Genomic DNA, 20,239 nt, shown 5'->3' with positions numbered 1-20,239 from the left:
AAACTGCATACCCTCTGGTGAGAGCACAAACTTAAATAAGGTTTTTAAAAAGCAATTTAAACCGCATGTATTAAAAGGCTTAATGATAGTCCTTCTATTCTTGTTCTAAGCAAATTATCTGAATGAGGGCAAAGATTTGGGGGAAGAGTTGTTTCTCTCAATGCCTTTTTGGGGGGGATTAAAAATTTTGACTCTAACTTCAAAGTTAGTTTAATACATATACAACCTGAATGGTTTGAAATATTTTGTACAAGTCTTTTGAAATGTTTATGGCCCAAAGTTTAATGACAAGAGAAAAGTATTGATGATATCATTCCTAAAAGAAAAAGTCAGGATAATAAAATTGGATTAGCTACTATTTTAGATGGGAAGCAAGAGAATAGCATTGGGAAATGGAAATGATGGTTTTAACAGTTACCTCTGGGTAGTGGGACGGGCAGTTTTTGTGTGGGCGCTTGGTCATGTTTCCCAGTTTATAGTATTATCACATAAGTCACTAGTGTTTATCTGATAATATTAAAACGAGAAGAAAAAGTAGTATTCACAAAGGAAGAATGGAAATGGGAAAAGGCCACAAGAGGGCCACGGTCCAGGCCGATGCTCACTGGAAGCACCGTGCGAATGATGTATCTGGAGCTAAGGCGCGAGCAGCCTTGGAGGTGACATCGAGCTCAAAGCTGATTTTTGGAGGGGGAAGTGTTGTTTTTGCAAAATTTTCTTTCTTGATCTGTTGCCTCTTGCATGCCACCCCCCCTCCCCCAGCTGGGGACCTGGCCCACAACCCAGGCATGTGCCCTAACTGGGAATCGAACTGGTGATTTTTTGGTTTGCAATCCAGCACTCAATCCACTGAACCATACCGCCAGGGTCAAAATTTTCTATCTCCTTCGAGTAATAAATGCAAAGCATACCTTCTGTAGAAAATATAAAGATGAAAACAAAACCTACTCCAATTCCCAATTCCCAGGCATGGTCAGCGGTAACATTTCAGGCATTTGCTGTTACTCCTCTGTTTGCTGAGCTCACCATAAACTGAAATCTATTTCAGACGGACTATAGCATTAAATGCAAGAAATCAAACTAATCAAATTCAGTGCGTAACAAACCCACCACAATTTAGACAACTTGATGTTTAACGCTGAGCTCCTGCTGGTTCTCTTCACCGCAGCAGACCCCTAAGCAGGGGAGAGGAGGAGGCAGTGTGACCTCATCCTGTACTCACAGGTCCCGCCCTGCATGTCTCACATACAGTTCTGTTTGAGAGCCCGTGTCCAGGCCAGTGAATGTTTCTGGGCTGTATGCTCCTTTCTCTGTCCTAATTTCTTTATTTTTTTAACCTGGCTTGCTTTTTGTCTTTTAAACCTTTTTAGTCATTTGAATTGCTTATGCCTTGCTTTCAATAACATTGTAACCTCTACACCAAAACCCCTGCTCCTCCAAAATGAAAGGTTAAGTTGTATGTAATATAATACTAGAACCTTAACACAGTTTCTCCCAACCTCTTCATCAACTTTTCAGGCTTTGCTAATGTTATCTGGGACTATAGACCCAAACATTATTATACTTTATTTGCATTTTATACCTTCTTTAAGGAGAACTTTGTAGTCAGACTCAGTTTAGTGACAACAGTTGTCAGCATTCAGACACTGTACTTTAGTGCTCACTCCTACCAGTTCTTGCCACCACACCAGACCCTGGCACCGTGACACGGGGAGACTGATGCCCGTGAGCAGGAGTCAGGTGGCTCTGCCTCATGGGACATCCAGCATCCGTGCCGAGGCTGACTTAGATACTGAATAATTCACTCTCTGTCGATTCTTAAAATTTTATTTACCTCTATTAGCTGGAATGTCTTAAGATCATTTTTAAGGAAAGGTATGCGTGTGCTTTACGTCCTGACTCGTACAGATAGTCCCTTCCACATGCAGGGGCACCGCAGCGAGCACAGGACCGTTGGGCCACCAACTCCTTTGCTCCACATTTCATGGTCGGCCCACACTCCCCTTACAGCCCGAACTGCCCCGGCCCCTAGTTCACTTTTGCTGATTTTTTTCCTCTGAGCATTATTTATACGAAATACAACACGTATACAATGTACATAAAGCACATGTGCAACATAACAACATAAAGCAAAACTTCGTGTAACCACCACCCGGCTAAAAAATGGAACACCGCCAGAATGATTCCCACTTATCCTTCTCACCACTTAGCTCAGGAGCCACCTCCCCGTAGCCTCTGAACCCCTCTTCTCAATGTATCCCTGGCTAGTTTGGTTTCCATGGAGACTATAATCTGGGGGGGACCAGCGTTGCCGTTTTCCCACTGGTTGAGATTGCAGGTTGGTGGGTGGGACACGCAGCCATGTAGAACACAGTGTACCTAGAGGTGCGAATTAGGTAAGTTTTATCTTGCAGACCTTTGTCTGTTCCTCCGCAAGTACATTCCAAACACCGAAGATGGACTTGGCATAGCATAGGCATTCAGGAAACATATCTTGCATATATTTATATAAATATTGCCAGCACTTTGCATGATGGCAAGGCTTATGTTTGCTTTTTTGATTACTATTTTTCATACCTCTATGCTAATAATGACCTGAGAAGCTGACCTGTGATTTCCAGGGTTATTCCAACCAATGTCAGTGCTGAAGCCCACTTTGATAACCAGTGTTTCCACATCTAAAAGCTTCCTGACATCTTTTGCTGGAGACAGGGGAGCTATGTGGGTGAGGGTCAAGGCTAAGTGTTGGTGCCCACGGCATCCACTGAGGACTCTGCTAGAGGGATCGCCTCACAGGCTCAGGCCTGGGTCCTCAGGTGGGGTGTCATTGGCCTGCCCATTGAGTGTCTGGGACTAAGACGTGGTGCAACAGTGGTTGGGTAACAGCAGCTCTGTCAGATGAGTTCTCATGGGTGATGTTTGCCTATTCCTACAGCTTCGCAACAACAAGGCAAAAGACGTCTGCTTGGACCAGGGCCCACTGGAGAACCACACAGCAATACTGTACCCATGCCATGGCTGGGGACCCCAGGTAGGAGCCATCTATGACCAGGCAAAGAGTAAATTCTGGGAATTTGTGGGACTTCTGCTAACTTCTTTTGTCCTGTACTTGGGCGATTGTTACCCATTCTGTAGGGGCTTTCTGGTTGTTTCTCTGTGAGTCAGAGGAAAGGCTCACAAGTGGTTACATCAGCATAGACATTAAGAGGGTCATTGGACATGTGTCACACGGAAAAATGTAAATAAACTTGAGGGTCATTTACTTATAGGCATGTATATATGTTGTGATTATAACCAAATACGCCTGCTACAACTTCAAAGAAAGAGATAGCAAATTCCCTCATGAAAACCTGATTGAGGTGTTCACCCTGAAAGGCTGTCATCTGTCTGGTGGTGAGTATGACCCGGTCTGTAAGCACTGGTACAAAAGCCAGGCGCCAACTGGGAAGGAGGAAGGTGCTTGTGGTACATTTCCAAGGACGTGTGTTCTCTGATCTCTCAGAATAACATACAAGGTTGTTCAAAAAGGACAAAATGATCAGCGAATGAAGTGAAAACAAAACCTGGTAAATGAATTTCCTTTGACAACTTTGTGTTAGCCAACGCATGTCTGTGTGTACACATACAGAGCTTAGAAATTCTCTAAGATTGGGAATAAATGTATCCAAAAATGTCATTCCACTTGACATTTATGAAAATGTAAAGCATTTTCATGTCAATCAACAGTAATAAAAGGCAAGCTACAAATTGGGAAAACATTTATTATCCAGTTCCAGAGGAGCACTAGACGTTTGGTGCAAACCAGTCTCACAGATTCTTCTGTGAAAGGAAGACACTGGACAAAACACTCTGTAAGCTCTCAGTGTCTCTCTCATGTCACATGAACACACATGTTCATGTTCAGGTTCACATGCATACACATGTTCATGTATGCATTCATAGAGGCTCACAGGTTTTCTCTGCTCATAGAACTTTGCTTTCCTATTAAGCCAGTGCCTAGAAAGAGAAGAGTTGTATTCCTTCTACTGTCACCACAGGTAGTTCTCATAGTCCACCTTGGCCTCCCTTCAAGGTGATGGGTCCTTTGAAGGACTAATGCCAGACAGGTCAAGTCTCTTGGAGGAAGCAGGCAGCACAAGGAAACTGAGGCATGGAGGGGCCAGTGCCTATTAACAAAGCAGACTAGAACTCAGGCCCTCTAGCACAAGCAAAGCATTTTAAATTCAAATCTAATCTATTTTAGTTAAGATTATTTACTGAGCTCCACCACCGTTTATAATTGACTAAAACTGCCTGTGGGGAGCAGGAGAATGACCAGGAAGACCAGTTCCTTTACAGTGGGAAATGGGACATTAGCATCAAAGGCAGTATGGACTAAAGAATCTAATGAGTGTCTTCATTCATTCACTCTCAACAGTACATCTTGATCACCTACTGCAGATGCTAGTCACAAATGTATATGGCAGTGGATGAGATAGCTACCCTGCTCTCAGGTGTAAACCACCTGCTCTCAAGTGATTTACACTTGAGAGGAAAAGACAAGTAAAGAGGCAGGAAACCTACAGCATAGTAAATGTGGAAGGAACAAGCTAGCTTGGGGTTCTGGGTACCAAAAGATAGAGGTGGCCCTGTTTGTCAGGAGCTTAGAATGCAAGAGGGAAGGAAGTGCTAAGAGAGAAATGAGACAGAGAGGCAGATCTGCAGTGGCCTGATAAGGTGTGCTCCATGGCATGTATGCCCACACCCCATTGTGCAGCAGAATCATCTGGAAGCTTCATGAAAGCACCCACTACCGGGCCCAACCCTAGAGTTTCTAAGTTAGGAGGTTGGGATAGGGCCTGAGATTTTGTATTTCTAACAAGTTCCCAGATAATGCCAGTGATGCTGGGACTTGACCCTGAAGGCAATGGAGAGTCACTGAGGGGTTCCCCTGGGGGAATGATGTGTTTAGACCATGCACAGAGAGCCCCAGAGGAGCTCAGGGAGGATGGATGCTGTGGAGCTATCCTTGCCTTTGGCTCCTGCTGACTACATACTGTTTTCTCCTCCTGGGGACAAAAGAGTGAAGTGCCCAGAAAGCCTTAGTGACAGAAGAAATGGGTGTGGTGGGGAGCTGTGGCCTGCAAGGAATGGTCAAGACAGTTGTTTAAGGGCCTGCATCTTGGAATAGGCCAAATGACAAGCCAATGATTGACCACAGTTTGTTTCAGGCAAAGCGGGGACACAGTCACATTGGACCAGGAAGGTAGAAGGAACCTGGACACTGAGCTTTGGGGATAATCTACTGCTGGGCCACATTGCTGTACATGACCATCATTTGGGAATACACCAGGAGTAGCTTTAGAACATTTAATTCCCAGGCTTCTTTGTCCAATCTTCTAAATAAGTGACATTTGAACTGAGTACTCATTAACTATGACATAGATACTATTGCATTTCAATATTTGCATAATCAAAAACTGGCCTGCAAAGCCAACGCCTATGAATAAGAAAGGGAGTAATAATAGTCAAATGAATGTCTCCCAGAGCTCTGAGGGCTTCTTCAGGTGGCTCTAGACTAAGGTTTTCAGGGGAAATTTTTCTAAGCCTTGGGTAAGCTCTTGGCTAAACCTGAGGACCAGGGCATTGAGGTGGCTGTGTCTGTCTTCTGTGCCCTGTAGCTATCCCCTCCAAGGTCTTCTGCTCTTCCTATCTACCCTGGCTACTCAGAATACCTTCTAATGCACTTATGATACTCACAGCTCTGAACATACTGTCTCCTGCTGGGAGCTTAGTGGCATTCATAGCCCAGGACCCATGCCTTTACTGAGAAATAACTGGAGTTTACCTTGCACCGGTTCCACCTGCATGCAGAACTTTCCCTAGTGTGTGCTCTTGCCATGTAGCTCATTATAGAATGGCAGAACAGATTAGACTGCTTGTGGCTTCCTCCAGTTCCAGGATGCATACCTACAAGTTGGCCATGGTTGTCTTCCATCAACTGATTTTTTAAATCCTTACCCAAGGATATGTTTATTGATTTTAGAGAGAGAGAGAAGGAGGAAGGGAGGAAAGGAGAGAGAAATATCAATACGAGAAAGGAACATCAATTGGTTGCCTCCCATACACACCTTGACTGGGGATCAAACTCGCAACCTTTTGGTGTATGGTATGGCATTCCAACCAACTGAGCCATCTGGTCAGGGCCCATCAACTAATTTTTTTTAAGTAAATCAATGTTGTTTTTCATTATACCACATGTTCAGAATTAGAGTGCACTCTCGGTACTGCCCTCCAGCCACCAGGTTGCCCCTACCCTCATTCATCAAAGTTTCTTCCTTTCCTCCTAAACAGCTCCCTCTGCGCTAGGAGTTGGTACCCACCAGTCATCTCTCTGTGCATCTTTTTAAACTGCTTCACAAAGTGCTGTGGGTTAACAGAGACTGAATCAAGGCTCTGTAATAAGGCAACTCCCAAAAGAAGAAATTGATGTTTCATGGACATTGTTAGCTTAATTAATGGACTCTGTTGTAATTTATTATCAAACAGCAATTAAACAAAGCTAAAATAGGCACTGAGGAGGGTAATTTCCTGTCTTGCAACATGTGTTTGTTAACAAGATGGAAATGGTTCTCAGCCACTCAGAGAGCCTGCCTGCTCGTGAGTGTGTGTCAATGAGCTCATGACCAGCCTTGGTTTTTTCTGGTTACTAATTTAGATTAGAAAAACATCCATTTCTTTTTTAAGTCTAAGTTATATTTAAAAATAAGATGTCAAGGATACAGCAGCAGTCTTTGGTGTCAGCTTGACCCCATTTAGAGCAGCATCTAGTCTAAGGATGCCACAGCTCCCCACCCCATTCCAGGATGCTGCCATTCTGGGCCCAGGTCAGGTGGGTCTCCAAGCTAGAGCAGCCAAGGTCACCCCACAGGGGTACTGGCTGCAGGAATGGCCTCTTCTGCCAGCCAATACTCCTTCTTGCCTTCTCTCTCAGCCCACCGTGTCAACCCTCCCCAACCACTGCTTCTGATTTCCCTGACAGCAAAGATCAAGAGTAGAAAAGGGAGTGGGCAGTGCTGCCCTGAGGAGCTCAGGGGCTCATAGCATCTTCCTCACCCCTTAAGTCTTCTGACAACTCTAGGGCTGCTCTAAGGGAGCTGTTTGTCCGAGGGCCCAGCAGTGTAACAGGCTGCAAAGCCTGTGGTTCAGAGCCATGGGTTCCAGCTCTGCCTACAGACAGTTCTGAGTGCTCAGGCCAGGCATGGCTGGGTTGAGGCAGAAAACCAAAATGCTGATGATAATAAACCCATTTCTATTTTAGTAACATGTTCAATCCAATCAGGTGCGTAGTGACCTCCCCTTCTACTGATGAGAAAACTGAGACTTAGGCAGTACTGTTCCATTCTTCAAACTCAAACCTTGTGACTCCTTGACTTGGATACTCTGCTGTGCCATCTGGGGAGCATGTTTCAAGACCTTGCACTCTCAAATGTTCCCTAGGTCACAGCAGGCAATTGTAGAAAAAATTGAGCAAGCACAGAGCCAATACTAGGCAAGTGGTATATCAGGGCAAACAGGAGTAGGTAAGAGGGGCATACACCATGTCTGGAGGACAATAAGGCAATTGGCCAGGGCAAGTGGTTGAGGGTGGCCAACAGGAATGGAGCACTGATAGCCCTGGGACTTCTATCCAGCATCTCAGGTCTGGTCCACGGGCCTGCTGGCCACCAGGAACTCATCACAAGTGATGATCCCTGAGTCCTACTCAGACAAACTAAAAGTGGGGCCCAGGAATCTGCATGTTAACAGTCATCTCCTACTGCTTTTTTCCCAATCAACACAAATATTGATCATCTATTATGGGCAAAGTTATGTGTTAGACATATAATAGTGATGGTGTGTCTCTGTTTGCCCAGGGCAGGTCCAGGTTATACTTAATGTCCCAGCCTAATTTTTTTTAATTTATAATATTATTTCAGTTTTTATATAATTAGGGTTTTAAGATAAAGCTTGCTCTTTATAATGTATAGTTTTGTGAGTTTTGACAAACACGTGGTCAAGTAACCCCACCACAATCAAGCTATAGAGCAATTTTGCCACCCTTTACATCCCCTGGGCTGCTTCATCATTAATCCCTGCCTCTGCTCCAAGTGCTTTGTACACGTAAAACTTGAGAACCAGCTTAACTGGGAGTGTGCATGGGAACCCCCTACATGGATGGCTGCACATGCGCAAACATAAGATGTCCCTGCTGATTCTGAGGTTGGCTCTTCCCAGTTGAGGTCAACTCCCAGTATCCCATGCTGTGGACAGGGCATAGCCGGCCCAGGGTCTAAATGAAGTGGCCCTGGGGACTTCCAGGGGCACTCTGAAACAGCTTCTCTCTGTAGTGGGACATTTTTAAAATGAGGTGTTTCACCATGGGGAGGAATTGAGGGGTATCAGCCTCTGTGCCGAGGACCTTTCTGATTCAGTGGGCTATGGGGAGGGTACTACAGGGCCCCTTCTGTTTGTCCTTCTGTCAATACCTTTTGTTCTTTCTCTCCCCTATTTTCTGAGAAGCTCAGATTCGTCCTCTCAGTTAATTCATCACCAGAATGACAGATGAAAATTCTTTTATCCCATAATTAAATTTAATCTGATCTTGGACTTACTCTCTGATGGCTTCATCTTTCAAGTGATACATCATCCAACATCTTGTCATGATGATGTATTGTGCCAATAAGTCACAATGCTCCACTGGAGTGACAGGGCTCTGGTGAGCTATTAGCATGTAGAAGATGCTTGAAAACACGGAAATTAATGACATCCAGCAGCCTCTTGGATTCCAAACAAAGTCATGTAAGTGTTGGGGCTTATGGATGGAGCCATTAAGAGCACACTGGAGTTAACGTTCAAGGAAACATGCTTTGCCCACAAAACAAGCCTGTGATTCTGGGAAAGGGCTTCCCACATTTGGTAGGAAGCAAACCCAGTAATCCCTCCAATTCCTGGAAAGCACCAGGAAGTGAACATAGTAGCAGGGAACCTAGAGTTTGTGGGCAAACAGGGTTGGAGGAGTGAGGGCAGGAACTTCTGTGTTAGGAAAACCAACCATATACGCAAACGAGTGACAGGGAAGACAAGAAAGAAAACACTGGTACTGTTCTATGCACCACGGAGTTTCTGTACTGCTCACTTCTATTCCCCATCTCTTATGCAATATTTTAAAAGCCTTCCCCCTGCTTTCCAGTGAGATATTCATAAGTTCATTCTGCCTTGTTGCAGTTAGCAGGAACATTTATGAGCCTCTTTTTGTTCCTTTGCCTCATCTTCTCTAAAAATATTCAAAACATTTCTGATTTTATTAGTTCAGGTTGTTAGTTCCTGCCTCCTGAGTCTGCCTCCATCCAGCCCATGTGTGCCTCCCTGGTGCCAACCCTCTTCACAGACCTCCATGGAATGCTGGCTTACCTACTGCCTTCCTGCTTCCTGAGGCTTTGTGGAAGCTTCTGGGAACCCAAGCCTCTTTCGCCTTCTTTCTAGTTCCAATTTCAAGTTCCCTCCTTCTAATCATACCTTTGAAATGGTCTCAAAGTCCACATACAGGGAACTAGAATGCTTGGTTTCCCAAGGCGCCCACACAAGGAAATGCACGTGAAGTTGATCTCGCTCAAGGAAAACTCAGGTTAGGGAGGAATTACTATTCCCTTGCCAGAATGGGCTGGTGAGCTACTCTTTCCAGAAAACCAGAATTTAATCAAAAATTGTTTTCAAGATCCTTAGTTAAAAGTTTTATATCTCCTTAGATTTTAGTGGTTTTTTCTCCAAACACAAAAAATAACCCAGGCAAATGTTTTGTTCATGTTGGGCTTGGAATAAGGAACTCAGACTGAATAATGTGGTGGTACCTTTATTATCAACTGAACATTCCTACCTTGCCCAGAGCTGTTAAATTCAAAGAAAGTCACTGCTATTTTTTTTATATTTTACTGAAGACAAACAGCATTACAGTGAGTTTAAAAAATATAAATATAAATCATTCATAACCCTACCACCCTGAAAAAGCTATTATCATTTTGGAGGCTTGCTTTTAGTCTGTTTTTTTTTTTAAAAGAAACACCTTGTTTTTTTAGGCTGTTTTCATATCACTGAATTAGTAAAGAATCAATACCACTGCTTCTGAGGGGCATGGAGCAGTGGGCAAAGGCTGTTGTAGGAAGGTATTTAGGGCATTAACACTACAAGGTACAGCACAGTTAGTGCACAGTGTTAGCTGGCCATTTACTTCAGAGTTTTGATTTTTCTCCAGATCACCAGTGTCTGCTGAATGATTATTTTGAAACATGTTGCTTGTTTGGAATGAAGGAGGTCTGAGAGCATAACCAATGAGAATTAAGGGTGGATCTGGAAGAGTTTAGGGTTAATGGAGCTCAGGCCACTGGTACAGGATGTCAGGGCCTCAGGAGTCTAGGTTCCCAGTGGACAAGGTCAGGAGAATACCAGATATGGGTAGCAGAATGTCTTAGATTGTCCTCATCATACCACTTGCCTGTCTCAGGAGCTCGGGGTTATGTAAAGTGGCATGGATCAGACGGTGTGCTGGAATCTCACCCATATGGGAACCACTAGGAGTGCATGACTATGGCTTCTCCTGTAGCTTTAGGGGGCTGATTATTACAGGCATGGACCCTGCTTTCAAGGGACTCCTATCAATCATCTTGATGGCCGTATACTGTTCTCAGAAGACTAGGTTCATGAGTGTAAAATTCCCGCAAGGCCTGAGTCTGTGCCCCTCCATAGAAACTGAAGTGTCAACCAGCCAAATCTTGAAGATAAATCTCAAGAAGCCTCAGGAGAAGGATTTGTGCACAGGGGTGGGTTCTCATCAGCTCAGCCTCAGTATCTAGCATATAAATAGTTCATTTGGCCATGAACAGACCAAGGTTTCATGGGGGAAGATGAGTTCTGTTTGAGCCAATGTGAGTTGCGGGGAGAGTGGGCTTTGGGAATCCCAGTAGTGCCATCTTCCAGCCAAACATTTCAACCCCATGTTGAAGACAGATAGGGCTCCAGGGTGTGTACCGAGGGACATAGGGCAATGGTCCTAGAACAAACCCTAGAGCAACTCCACATCTAGTGAGCAACAGAGCCAGAACAGTTGATACCGGAAAGATGGGTGTTGTACCACCAAAGACACAGTAGCATCAAAGGCTGCCGCCCAGACTAAGCTAGACCACACTGCATGTTAGATGTTGCAAAGAAACAGAGGGTGAGAGGACTCTGTGAAGCATGGAGTGGCATTCAGCCTGGAGTGGGTATAGAGAATACAGGGAGACAAGGAGGTAGAGACATGATGGAGAGAACTCTCTGGAAGCTTGACTTTCAGGAAAACAAGAGGACAGGTCACTGTGTGGCTGTGGGGGGCCAGAACTGGAGAGCATGCTGAAAATGGAGTGAAAGGGAGAGGGAAACTAAACACAAAGAAACTTACATTTCTAAAACATTAGTGGAAGATGTAGAAAACACTGAGGATTAATGCTGAGAAAGTAGATGTTCCGTAATCTTAATTCAAGCAAACTCAATTTCCCCTGGGTCAAGTTATGGGAAATAGGAGCAGAAATATGAGCCTTTTTTTTCTGAGAGAAATATATGAATTTATCTTGACAGAAACATGGAAATCAACTGGCCTGCCATCCCAGACTTACCCCTCTGAGAACCACAATTTTTAGCTAAAGGCCACAAATCCCAGGGAAGTATTCTCTCTGACTGAGGGAGCTGAGGCACATGGCAAGCAATCATGGTTAGTGTTGAGCAACAAGTCACAAATGGTGTAGTAGTGCTGGCGGAGAAGGGCCCGGATGCTTCGGCCAGGCCTGCGGTACGGCCATGAGGTGAGCCCAGGGCGGCCGCAGCATGGCACAGCTCCAGAATAAGCTCCTGGGCTCAGGTGAGAAGGTGGAGACAGCAGCGTGAGAGGGACCAGTCCAGTTGGAGAGGTCCACAAAATGAGGATGGAGTTCTGGCTTCTAGAACAGAGAAAAAAAGATATAGTCTCTTCAGTAGAGAGTATTAAAGGGATGTATCCCCACTTTTTTAGGGCCATTGTTATTGGTGAAATAACATGATGCAAATGAACAGACACAGAACAAGGCCTAGAGTGTAAAGGCTGTTTGGTGACATTGGAAACCTGGGCCCCACTCTCCTAGGCTGGTTTCATTTCAGAGCATCTCTACCTCCACTCTCACACGTGAATGTCATTCCCAGGCCCAAGTCTAACCCCTCTGTTAAGGCTCTGAATTCCTGGGTGGTTGAAGCTGACCAAGTAGATGGTTTGCCTGGGACTCCTCAGGAAATGTGCCAGGGGCAGAAAACAAGCACAGGCCTTCTGTCTCCACTGCAGGAGTGTGAGGGAGGGGCACAGGTCAGAGATGACAGGCCATGAGAGCTGAGGATCTGGGGGCAATGGGGTAGCACAGGGGATACAGAGCTGAGCACCACCAGTCAAATGGAAGCCCTGAGCCTTCCAGGAATCTGGGTTGGTCCAGGCAAGGGCACAGGATCTAGATCAAACCAGGGAAATAAAGTAGAGCAGGGAAGGAGAAGAGAGGGAACAGAACAAGCAGTGGTCCCCCAGCCTTCCCTGGTCAGGGGTCCAATGCAAGAAACCCACTGAACCAGCCTAAGAGAGCCCGATGGGCTGGATAGCCAGCAAAGGGTACTCGGCTGCCCAGCAGTATTGTTGAATCACTTGGGGCAGCAACCCCTGTCCTTGGGATCAAATGGCTCTGAGAGGGGACAGGAAGCCTAGAGTTGGCTGAGTGCTAGGAAGGAGCGAGGGGTAGGAAATGCTGGCCATGTGAGGCCACATAGGAGTCTGTAGGGAAGAACAGAAGTCTGCAGGAAGCTGAAGCAAGGCCCATCTTCCACTAGTGGTATACAAGGTCAGGGAAATAAGAATAAGAAACATACAGGGCTTACTATGCACCGCGCCCCCTTCTCAATCAGTCACTTAATTCTATAACAACCTTATAAGGCAAATCCTATAATTATTCCCATCTTGAAGATGAGGAAACAGAGTCCCATAGGGCTAACATAACTGGCCCAGGATCCTAAAACCATCAAGTGGCAGAGCTTGGATTTCATAAGCAGTCTTCAGAGTCTGAGTCCTTAATCATATTATATTCTGCCCTTTGATGGCACAGCACAAAGCCAGGGATGCTGTTTCAACTGGCAAAATGAGAAAATGAGACATTTAACTAAGATCACATTCAAAAGGAGGCAGTGTTTGCCAGCACTTCCATGCTGTAACCAGGATACAATCTTACCTTCCCATTTCATACAGAGACCAAAAAGAAATGCATCTGTTTATTGAAAAACAGAGTCCTTGGCCCTCCAAGTGGTTTAGCAGTCTGAGTGACCTTGGAAGGCATGCTTAGGAATTTGCTCCTGACCCCTGGGGAGTTGGAATCAGCTGTATTGCTCACCATCCATCCCCTTTCCCACTTGGCTCTTCTGACCCTCATGCTGGAGCTCCCCACATTTAGGCCACCTCTCCAAGAGGCCCTCTCCATAAAGGTATGTGGGTAAGACCCTGCCACACCCTGCCATGTCCATTGGCCCTGCCCCTGATCCACCCACTCCTGCACCTGTCTCTGCAGGAAAATTAACCCAAGGTTCTAATGCACAGACATCTCTCCCTATTCATTCTAAGTAGCCAGTGCATTTCCTGGAACCATAATGCTTTATTTAATTCAGCGTGATGAGTCGTTAGTGACAGAAGGAAGAAGACTGAGGAGGGAGGCCCTTTGGACCCTCCCACCTCCAGGCACTGGCTCTCTGCAAAAAGCAGCTGGATCTCTAACATGCCTTCTAAGTTCCCAGATATATATTTTAATTAACCTTATAGAAGTATAAGGTAAAAACAATAAAGTGAATCTATTTAAAGTATAAATTTGATGAGTTTCTAAAAATACTTTATTTATTTTTAGAGAGAGAAGGGAGGGAGAAAAAGAGGGAGAAAAACATTAATGTGTGCTTGCCTCTGACATGCCCCCAACTGGGGACCTGGCCTGCAACCCAGGCATGTGCCCTGACTGGGAATTGAACCCGCAACTCTTTGATTTGCAGGCTGGCACTCAATCCACTGAGCCATACCAGCCAGGACTAAATTTGATGAGTTTTGCACATCTGGCAACTGCCTCCCCCATCATGATACAGAACATTTCCATCCTCCCCCAGAGATTCTTCCTGACCCCTTTTTCTACCCCTAGCACCCAGGCAGCCACCAGTCAACTACTCTGAGATATACTGTGGAGACAATTTTTTTTCTGCATTCAATTTGGGATCTGGCATGCCCATGGACAGTGATCAAGAAAGGCTATTTGGTTTTGAGAATATACATGCACACATGTAATCACCAGAAACCATTTTTGTGGCTTCAGCCAACCAACAAAGAAATTCATCCCAACGCAGGCCTAAGTCAATGGAACCCATCTGTCTGTTGCTTGAGTAGAAGCTGGGTAACCTGAATCTTTCATGTAGCCGTGGTTTTCTACACCGGCTAAACCTGATTTTAAAGTGATGAGAAAGACCCTTCACATGAAAGCAATTGCAAGCCATGCTTTTATTGACATTCCAACAGATTTTGCTGTGTTACAGAGTAATTCCACAATTATTTGGCTGGTTTTTGTTTATCTGGCTATACTCTGACTGTTTTAGTTTTCCCTCAAGTCTGTTAAATCTGGGTTAATGCTTGTGTGTGCCTCTTAGATCATCTCAAATAGAGAAAAATTTTTTCCTAAAGTAACTATATTTGAGCTCAGAGGGTTTTTTTTCCCTTCATGTGCTAGTGTTGTGGATAATGATGTTCATTTCTCCTCTTGGGCCCAGCAGCCAAGCCTAGAATAATCCCATTCAATTCAGAAGACATTCATAGAGCATTAGCTTTTTGCAAGATACGTTTGGTCCTTATGCTATATAAAAGTTGGTAGGATGCTGATGTCCTAAAACAGCCAATAAAAATCTATAGCAAGGAAAGATACATTCATAAAACACACAATTATGTAAGTCAATGAGATCACATCTGGGTGAGGGTTTTGTGGAAATGCTAATGGTAGGGTGGGGATATCCACCACAGAGGGAAGATTGTTGGCTATTTTTGAGAAATCTCAAGTCATCTGTCAGACTAAGCCAAGAAGCTAAGACTTAAGCTTGAAAAGGTAAACTGGAGCCCTGTAGTGGAATGCCGTAGTAAAAAGTTTCCTCTTAAATCAGTGGGCAGTGGGAGCAACTGAAGGCTGAAACAAGGAATGATATGATTTGAGGCTGCATGGTTGGGCAGAACAGATGAGAACTGGGAAGGTCTAGGGGTAGGTGGACCAGTTACAAAGCTACTGCAGCAGTTCAGGTCCCAGAAGAGTCTCAACTGAGCTATTAGGAAGAAATATATCAAAGAGGCATATGGAGGCAGAAACTATGACTTTAATGTTATTGAAGAGGGAAGAGGAGGGGGCAAAGATAATTCAAGCTTACAAACCTAGAGCCTAGGAAAGATCGGAGCTGTGGGAGCCAGTTGTCTGTTGACCATACCTGCAAGAGTGAGAGTCAATAAGTGTCAGATAATCACTGACTCAGAAGGAAACCAGCAATTGACCCCTCAGTTGCACATGATGTATGAACATATGCCTCAGGGTTACCTTAGCAACAGTGAGCATCATATTGAAGTGAACAATTCCACAGACAGTGGTTTGGACATAATTTTATAGGTTCCAACAATAGAGCAGGTTAGATGCTTTGAAGGGTCTCCCTGGTACTGTATAACTAGATTCCAGACCATCTACAATAAATCCAATTAAAAAAAACTTTCTAGATGCACAGGAGTGATTGTATCCATTAGATTTTGCTGAGTAACAAATCAACCCAAAACATTTCAGATAAACAAAATCTGAATGGGTTTATCACACTAGACAATCACCAAAGGAACTTCTAAGAAATGTGCTTCAAGAAGAAGAAAAATGAGCCCAGAAGAATGACTCGAAGCAAGAATGAATTCCAAATAAAGAAATTTATAAACATATAAGTAAATCTAAACAAAAATTTTAACATGAAATAATAAGAATAATGTTCATCTGTTCCTTTGGGAAATAAATCCAAAAGACTGAGCAGTTAGAAGAAGGTGATCAGATTTTTGTATCCTACTGTCCGTGAATTTTATTAAATAGAAGTTGATGTTAAAATACTGAATAACATTACATTTTACTAAGTTGTTAATAGCTAAATTTTGAGAGTGAACAATAAAAAATAGAAATGAAATATAACTTCTAAATTTATAGAGGGAAACAATAAAACATGATAACATTTCAACAAATAACCTAAAATACAACTAACCCAAACAAAGGCAAAGAGATGAGAAAGAGAAAACAGAGAAGGCCAGACACACAGAAAGCACAAAGGAAGACGGTAGGAAAAGTCCAAGTACATCATTAATCAGTTTAAAAAGAAATGAACTAATTTTTCTGGTTAAGAGACAGAGACTGCCACCTTAAATTTTTAAAATTCCAGGAGTATTCTGTTTTCAAGAGACACATTTAAAACCAAAGACAAACGTTGAAAGTAGAAGAATGGAAAAGGGAATGGCAGGCAAATTCTTAAGAGTGGAAAGCTGGGATGACTACAGTAATGTCAAACAAAGTGCCTTTCCACACACAATGCATTATTAAAGATGAAGTGTGTCATTTCATGATGATAGAAGGTTGAACTCACCAGGAAGACAAAGTCTTTCCTAACTTGGATGCATCTCTCACATCTGTCATGTTCTCTCCCTCTTCAGTGTTGTCATGAGTTCAGTCTTTCACCAAGCCCCGCACTTTCATTGTTCTCTACCACAGGTCACCCTCCACTCAGCAGCCAGTCTGGTCATCTTATAATTCAGATGGCCCCTCATGATTAAGCCCCGATTTCTGGGCATGATCTGTCTGTACAGTGCAACCCCATCTGTACTGTACCCACACCTTCCTACTTCTGCCCCATCACAGCTGTTACACTCCATCATCTCCTCTGGTGTCCCAGCCTTGAGATATTCTCCTGCCTTTGTCTGGTCTGGTCTGCCTTCTCCTGCTCATCTGGTTGGCCTAAATGCTCCATCCTCTGGAAAGCCTTCTCTGCTCTCCCTCTCTGGATTAGGGCCCCTTCTGTTCTGGTTCTAAGAAGACATTTAGTGTATTTCATAGCATTACCTCACACTATGTCATTCTTGCCTCTTGGCTTCCCTGCCTACCTAAGCAGGGTGAGCTCCTTGAAGGCAGGTACTGTACCATTCATTCATGATATCAACAATAATTTATCGAGACCTCTTATGTGTCAAGCACCCTCCTAAAAGCTAGGGATAGGGATGTGAACAACAACAAAGAAAAACAAACAAATACCTTTCACATTCTCGAGGAGGGAGCCAGACAACAAGCTCTATAAATAAGGAAAATGCATAGTCTATTAGAGCATAATATGTTCTTGGAGAGAGAAATAAAGCAAGGGAAGGGATAAGGAGCAAGTGGTAGAGGTCTCATTTTAAATAAGATGGTCAAGAGAAAGAACCACCAAGAAAATGACTTTTTGGTAGAAACTTGACAGAGGTGAAGGAGTGAACTATTCATATATCTGAGAGAAGAGCATTCAAGAGAAAAGGAAGAGCAAGTGCCAAAGCTCTGAGCAGGAGCAAAGCTGTCCTGTTAACAGACCAACAAGGAGGCCAGTGTGGCTGGAGTGGAGTGAGCAAGGGGCTGAGTGGTGGGAGTTGAGCTCAGGGAGCAGTAACTAGATTGCGTTGGCCTTGTAGTCCGTAGGAGGGAGTTTGGACTTTTATTCTGAGTGGGATGGGGAGCCTTTGGAGAATGTTGAGCATAGAAATTGCATTGTCTGAATCCAATTTAAAGAAATATAATTTTAAATAGTATATTTTAATAGAAATCACTCCAGGTGTCATATTGAAAATGACCAAGAGAGGCCAGGGTAGGAATTGGGAGATAAATGAGGAGGCCATTGTACTTATCTAGTCCAGAGATTAAGGTGGCTTAAAGCAGGAAAGTAGTAATGGAGGTGAGATCTGGATATGCTTTGCTCACTGACTGAATATGGTGGATCAGGGGAAAAGACAAATAAAGGGTGAAGCCAAGATGTTTGGCCTAAGCAACTGGAAGGATGGAGTTGTCCTTACCAAGATGGAATGGATGTTGGATGGGTATGTGACGCGAACACTGGCCTGCAGTTTCCATGGCATTATGGATGAGATTCGAGACAAATTCACACAGACTACCAAGTCCTGTGAAGGAAAAAACACAACATGGCTACTCTCTCAATGGGAGAGCCACTCTCTCAAAAGAAGAGCACACCGACCCTTGCCTTGACAAGCTTTTATTGGCTTTCAGTTTGCACAGGAATACAGGAAAAGCTTATTAATCATTGTCAGACAGTAAGGATCAAACAATAGGTAGCATACAAAGAACTACAAGGACTTATTCTGAGTCAGGGTTCATTAGCTAAAGGGCTACAAAACTGGAAAACAAACCCATTTCCTGCTCAGACCCTTATCACTTAATTGAAAGCATTCTTAGCAAAGCAGGTTTCAGAAGATTTTATGTATTCTTTCTTAGGGCCTCATGGCACAGGAAATCCACCCTTTCCAGCAGAGGGCCGCATCACCCTCTGTCATTGTTTCAGGCTTAAGTCAGGCAGGGTAAGTAAGGCAGCCAAGAGATTAGGAGACTTCTCGCAGAGAGAATGAGGACTCAGGCTATGTCAAAGCCCAGGGGCAAGGGTCCATCACCCCTTTTTTGCTATAGCTCCCCAAGTCCTTCCCTGTGGGCTCCCCACGATCTTGCCTGTCTGTCTTAGGTCATTCCTCCCCTGAGAAATCTTATCCGTCATTGGCTAACCGATTAATCATTGGGGGCCAGGCAGGGTGAAGTAAAAGACGCAGTAGTGGTGCTCCTGCCAGGGAGATAAGCTTTGTCTCCTTAGTCGCTTATGCTCTGAAGGTCACTCACTCAGTCTTAGCCATTGGGCGGGGGGGGGGGGGGAGGTTACAACTTCTGAAACCAGGCAGGGCAGTTCCCAATAGGTATGGAGAGGGTAAAAAGGGAAGGAAGAATTTGGTTTGGTTTGGTTTGTGGAAGAATTTGAAATGCTTATTAGGTATCCAAGTAGTATGTCAAGTAGGGAGTTAGATATACAAATCTGTAACTGAGGGGAAAGTTTAGTTTGGAGATAGAAATTTGGCACAGTTAGCAAAGTTACCACATAGATAAATGCCCTGGGAATGGCAAGTTCTCCAAGACAATGGGTGCAGAGAGAAGAGGCAGTATCACCTGCACTCAGCACAGCACCTGGCCCACAGTTGGTGCCCAATATAAAGACAAAGAAAAGGCAATTGAAGTTGATAATTAATGGATCTTGTTGACCTTCAAAAGATCAATTGTGCCCCTTTGAAAAGCACTCATTGGGACTTTCACTAATGACTCACTGAGCCGTCAAAAAAGGGCAAAGTAAAGATTCTGCTTTTGGGTGAAGTGGCAGCATGTTGTATTGTTTCGCTTCAATCAGTGGTGTGACAAGGGCTAATAAATTTTTTTTTAAATAAAAAAAGAGATTAATTGCCACTCATACCGATGGTAGAAACCAAATCGCAAGTCACTAGAGAAATAGAGAGAGGAAATCCAAGGACGAAATTAGGAGGTAATAAAAACTGTGGCTGGCAAAGTTTTTCTGGGCGTATAGATTTGGTTATGTTTGTAGCTTAGAAGAAATGAAAGAGACAGGAGAAATAATGAGTTAAGGTACCTGCCAAGTGAGGAGAGGGCAGAGGCTGAAAGGAAGTGAGGAAATGTGAAGGAGCTCAGGTTTTAAGGGGTAGGAGAGATAACTTCCAAACAAAGTGGGACATATGATCCTCTGAGGGCAAGGAAGGCCCAGGACACCAGATGAGGAATTGAGGAGGAAGGACACATTTTTTTCATCTTCACCTGAGGAAAGGGTTATTGATTTTAGAGAAGGAGAAGGGAGGGAGAGAGAGAAGGAGAGAAACATCAATCAACTGCCTCTCATATGTGCCTTGACCAGGGACCAAACCCATGACCTAGGTATGTGCCCTGACCAGGAATTGAACCTGCAACCTTTCAGCTTATAGGACGATGCTTCAACCAACTGAGCCATACTAGCCAGGGCAAGGAAGAACACATTTTAAAAATATACACCTTGAAGGGGAGGAAAAGGTATTGGCTGACAGACT

General features: G+C 44.1%; 1 protein-coding gene and 1 non-coding gene across 3 annotated transcripts in view; both read left to right on the top strand.

The window, feature by feature from the left end:
* Positions 1–20,239, top strand: part of GALNT17 (polypeptide N-acetylgalactosaminyltransferase 17) — a 435,103-nt gene that overhangs the window by 405,723 nt on the left and 9,141 nt on the right. Inside the window, exons 9-10 of one of the 2 annotated variants that reach the window (XM_037135576.2) lie at positions 2,936–3,031; positions 6,334–6,473. In XM_037135576.2, the coding sequence (XP_036991471.1) occupies positions 2,936–3,031; positions 6,334–6,348 (111 nt within the window). In that variant the 3' untranslated portion in view covers positions 6,349–6,473. Of the gene's footprint in view, positions 1–2,935; positions 3,032–6,333; positions 6,474–20,239 lie in introns of those variants that run through there. The other variant, XM_037135575.2, reaches the window with a different exon arrangement.
* LOC119040339 (small nucleolar RNA SNORA21) lies at positions 19,432–19,567 on the top strand. The gene has a single exon (XR_005080834.2). It is a non-coding gene; the product is annotated as a small nucleolar RNA SNORA21 (small nucleolar RNA).

The sequence above is a fragment of the Artibeus jamaicensis genome, unplaced genomic scaffold, assembly GCF_021234435.1.
Source record: "Artibeus jamaicensis isolate MK-2021 breed Jamaican fruit bat unplaced genomic scaffold, CSHL_Jam_final contig_3182, whole genome shotgun sequence".
In the NCBI taxonomy this organism is placed as follows: Eukaryota; Metazoa; Chordata; class Mammalia; order Chiroptera; family Phyllostomidae; genus Artibeus; species Artibeus jamaicensis.
Note: the sequence above shows the minus strand (reverse complement) of the source record. Positions and strands in the feature narration are given on the sequence as shown.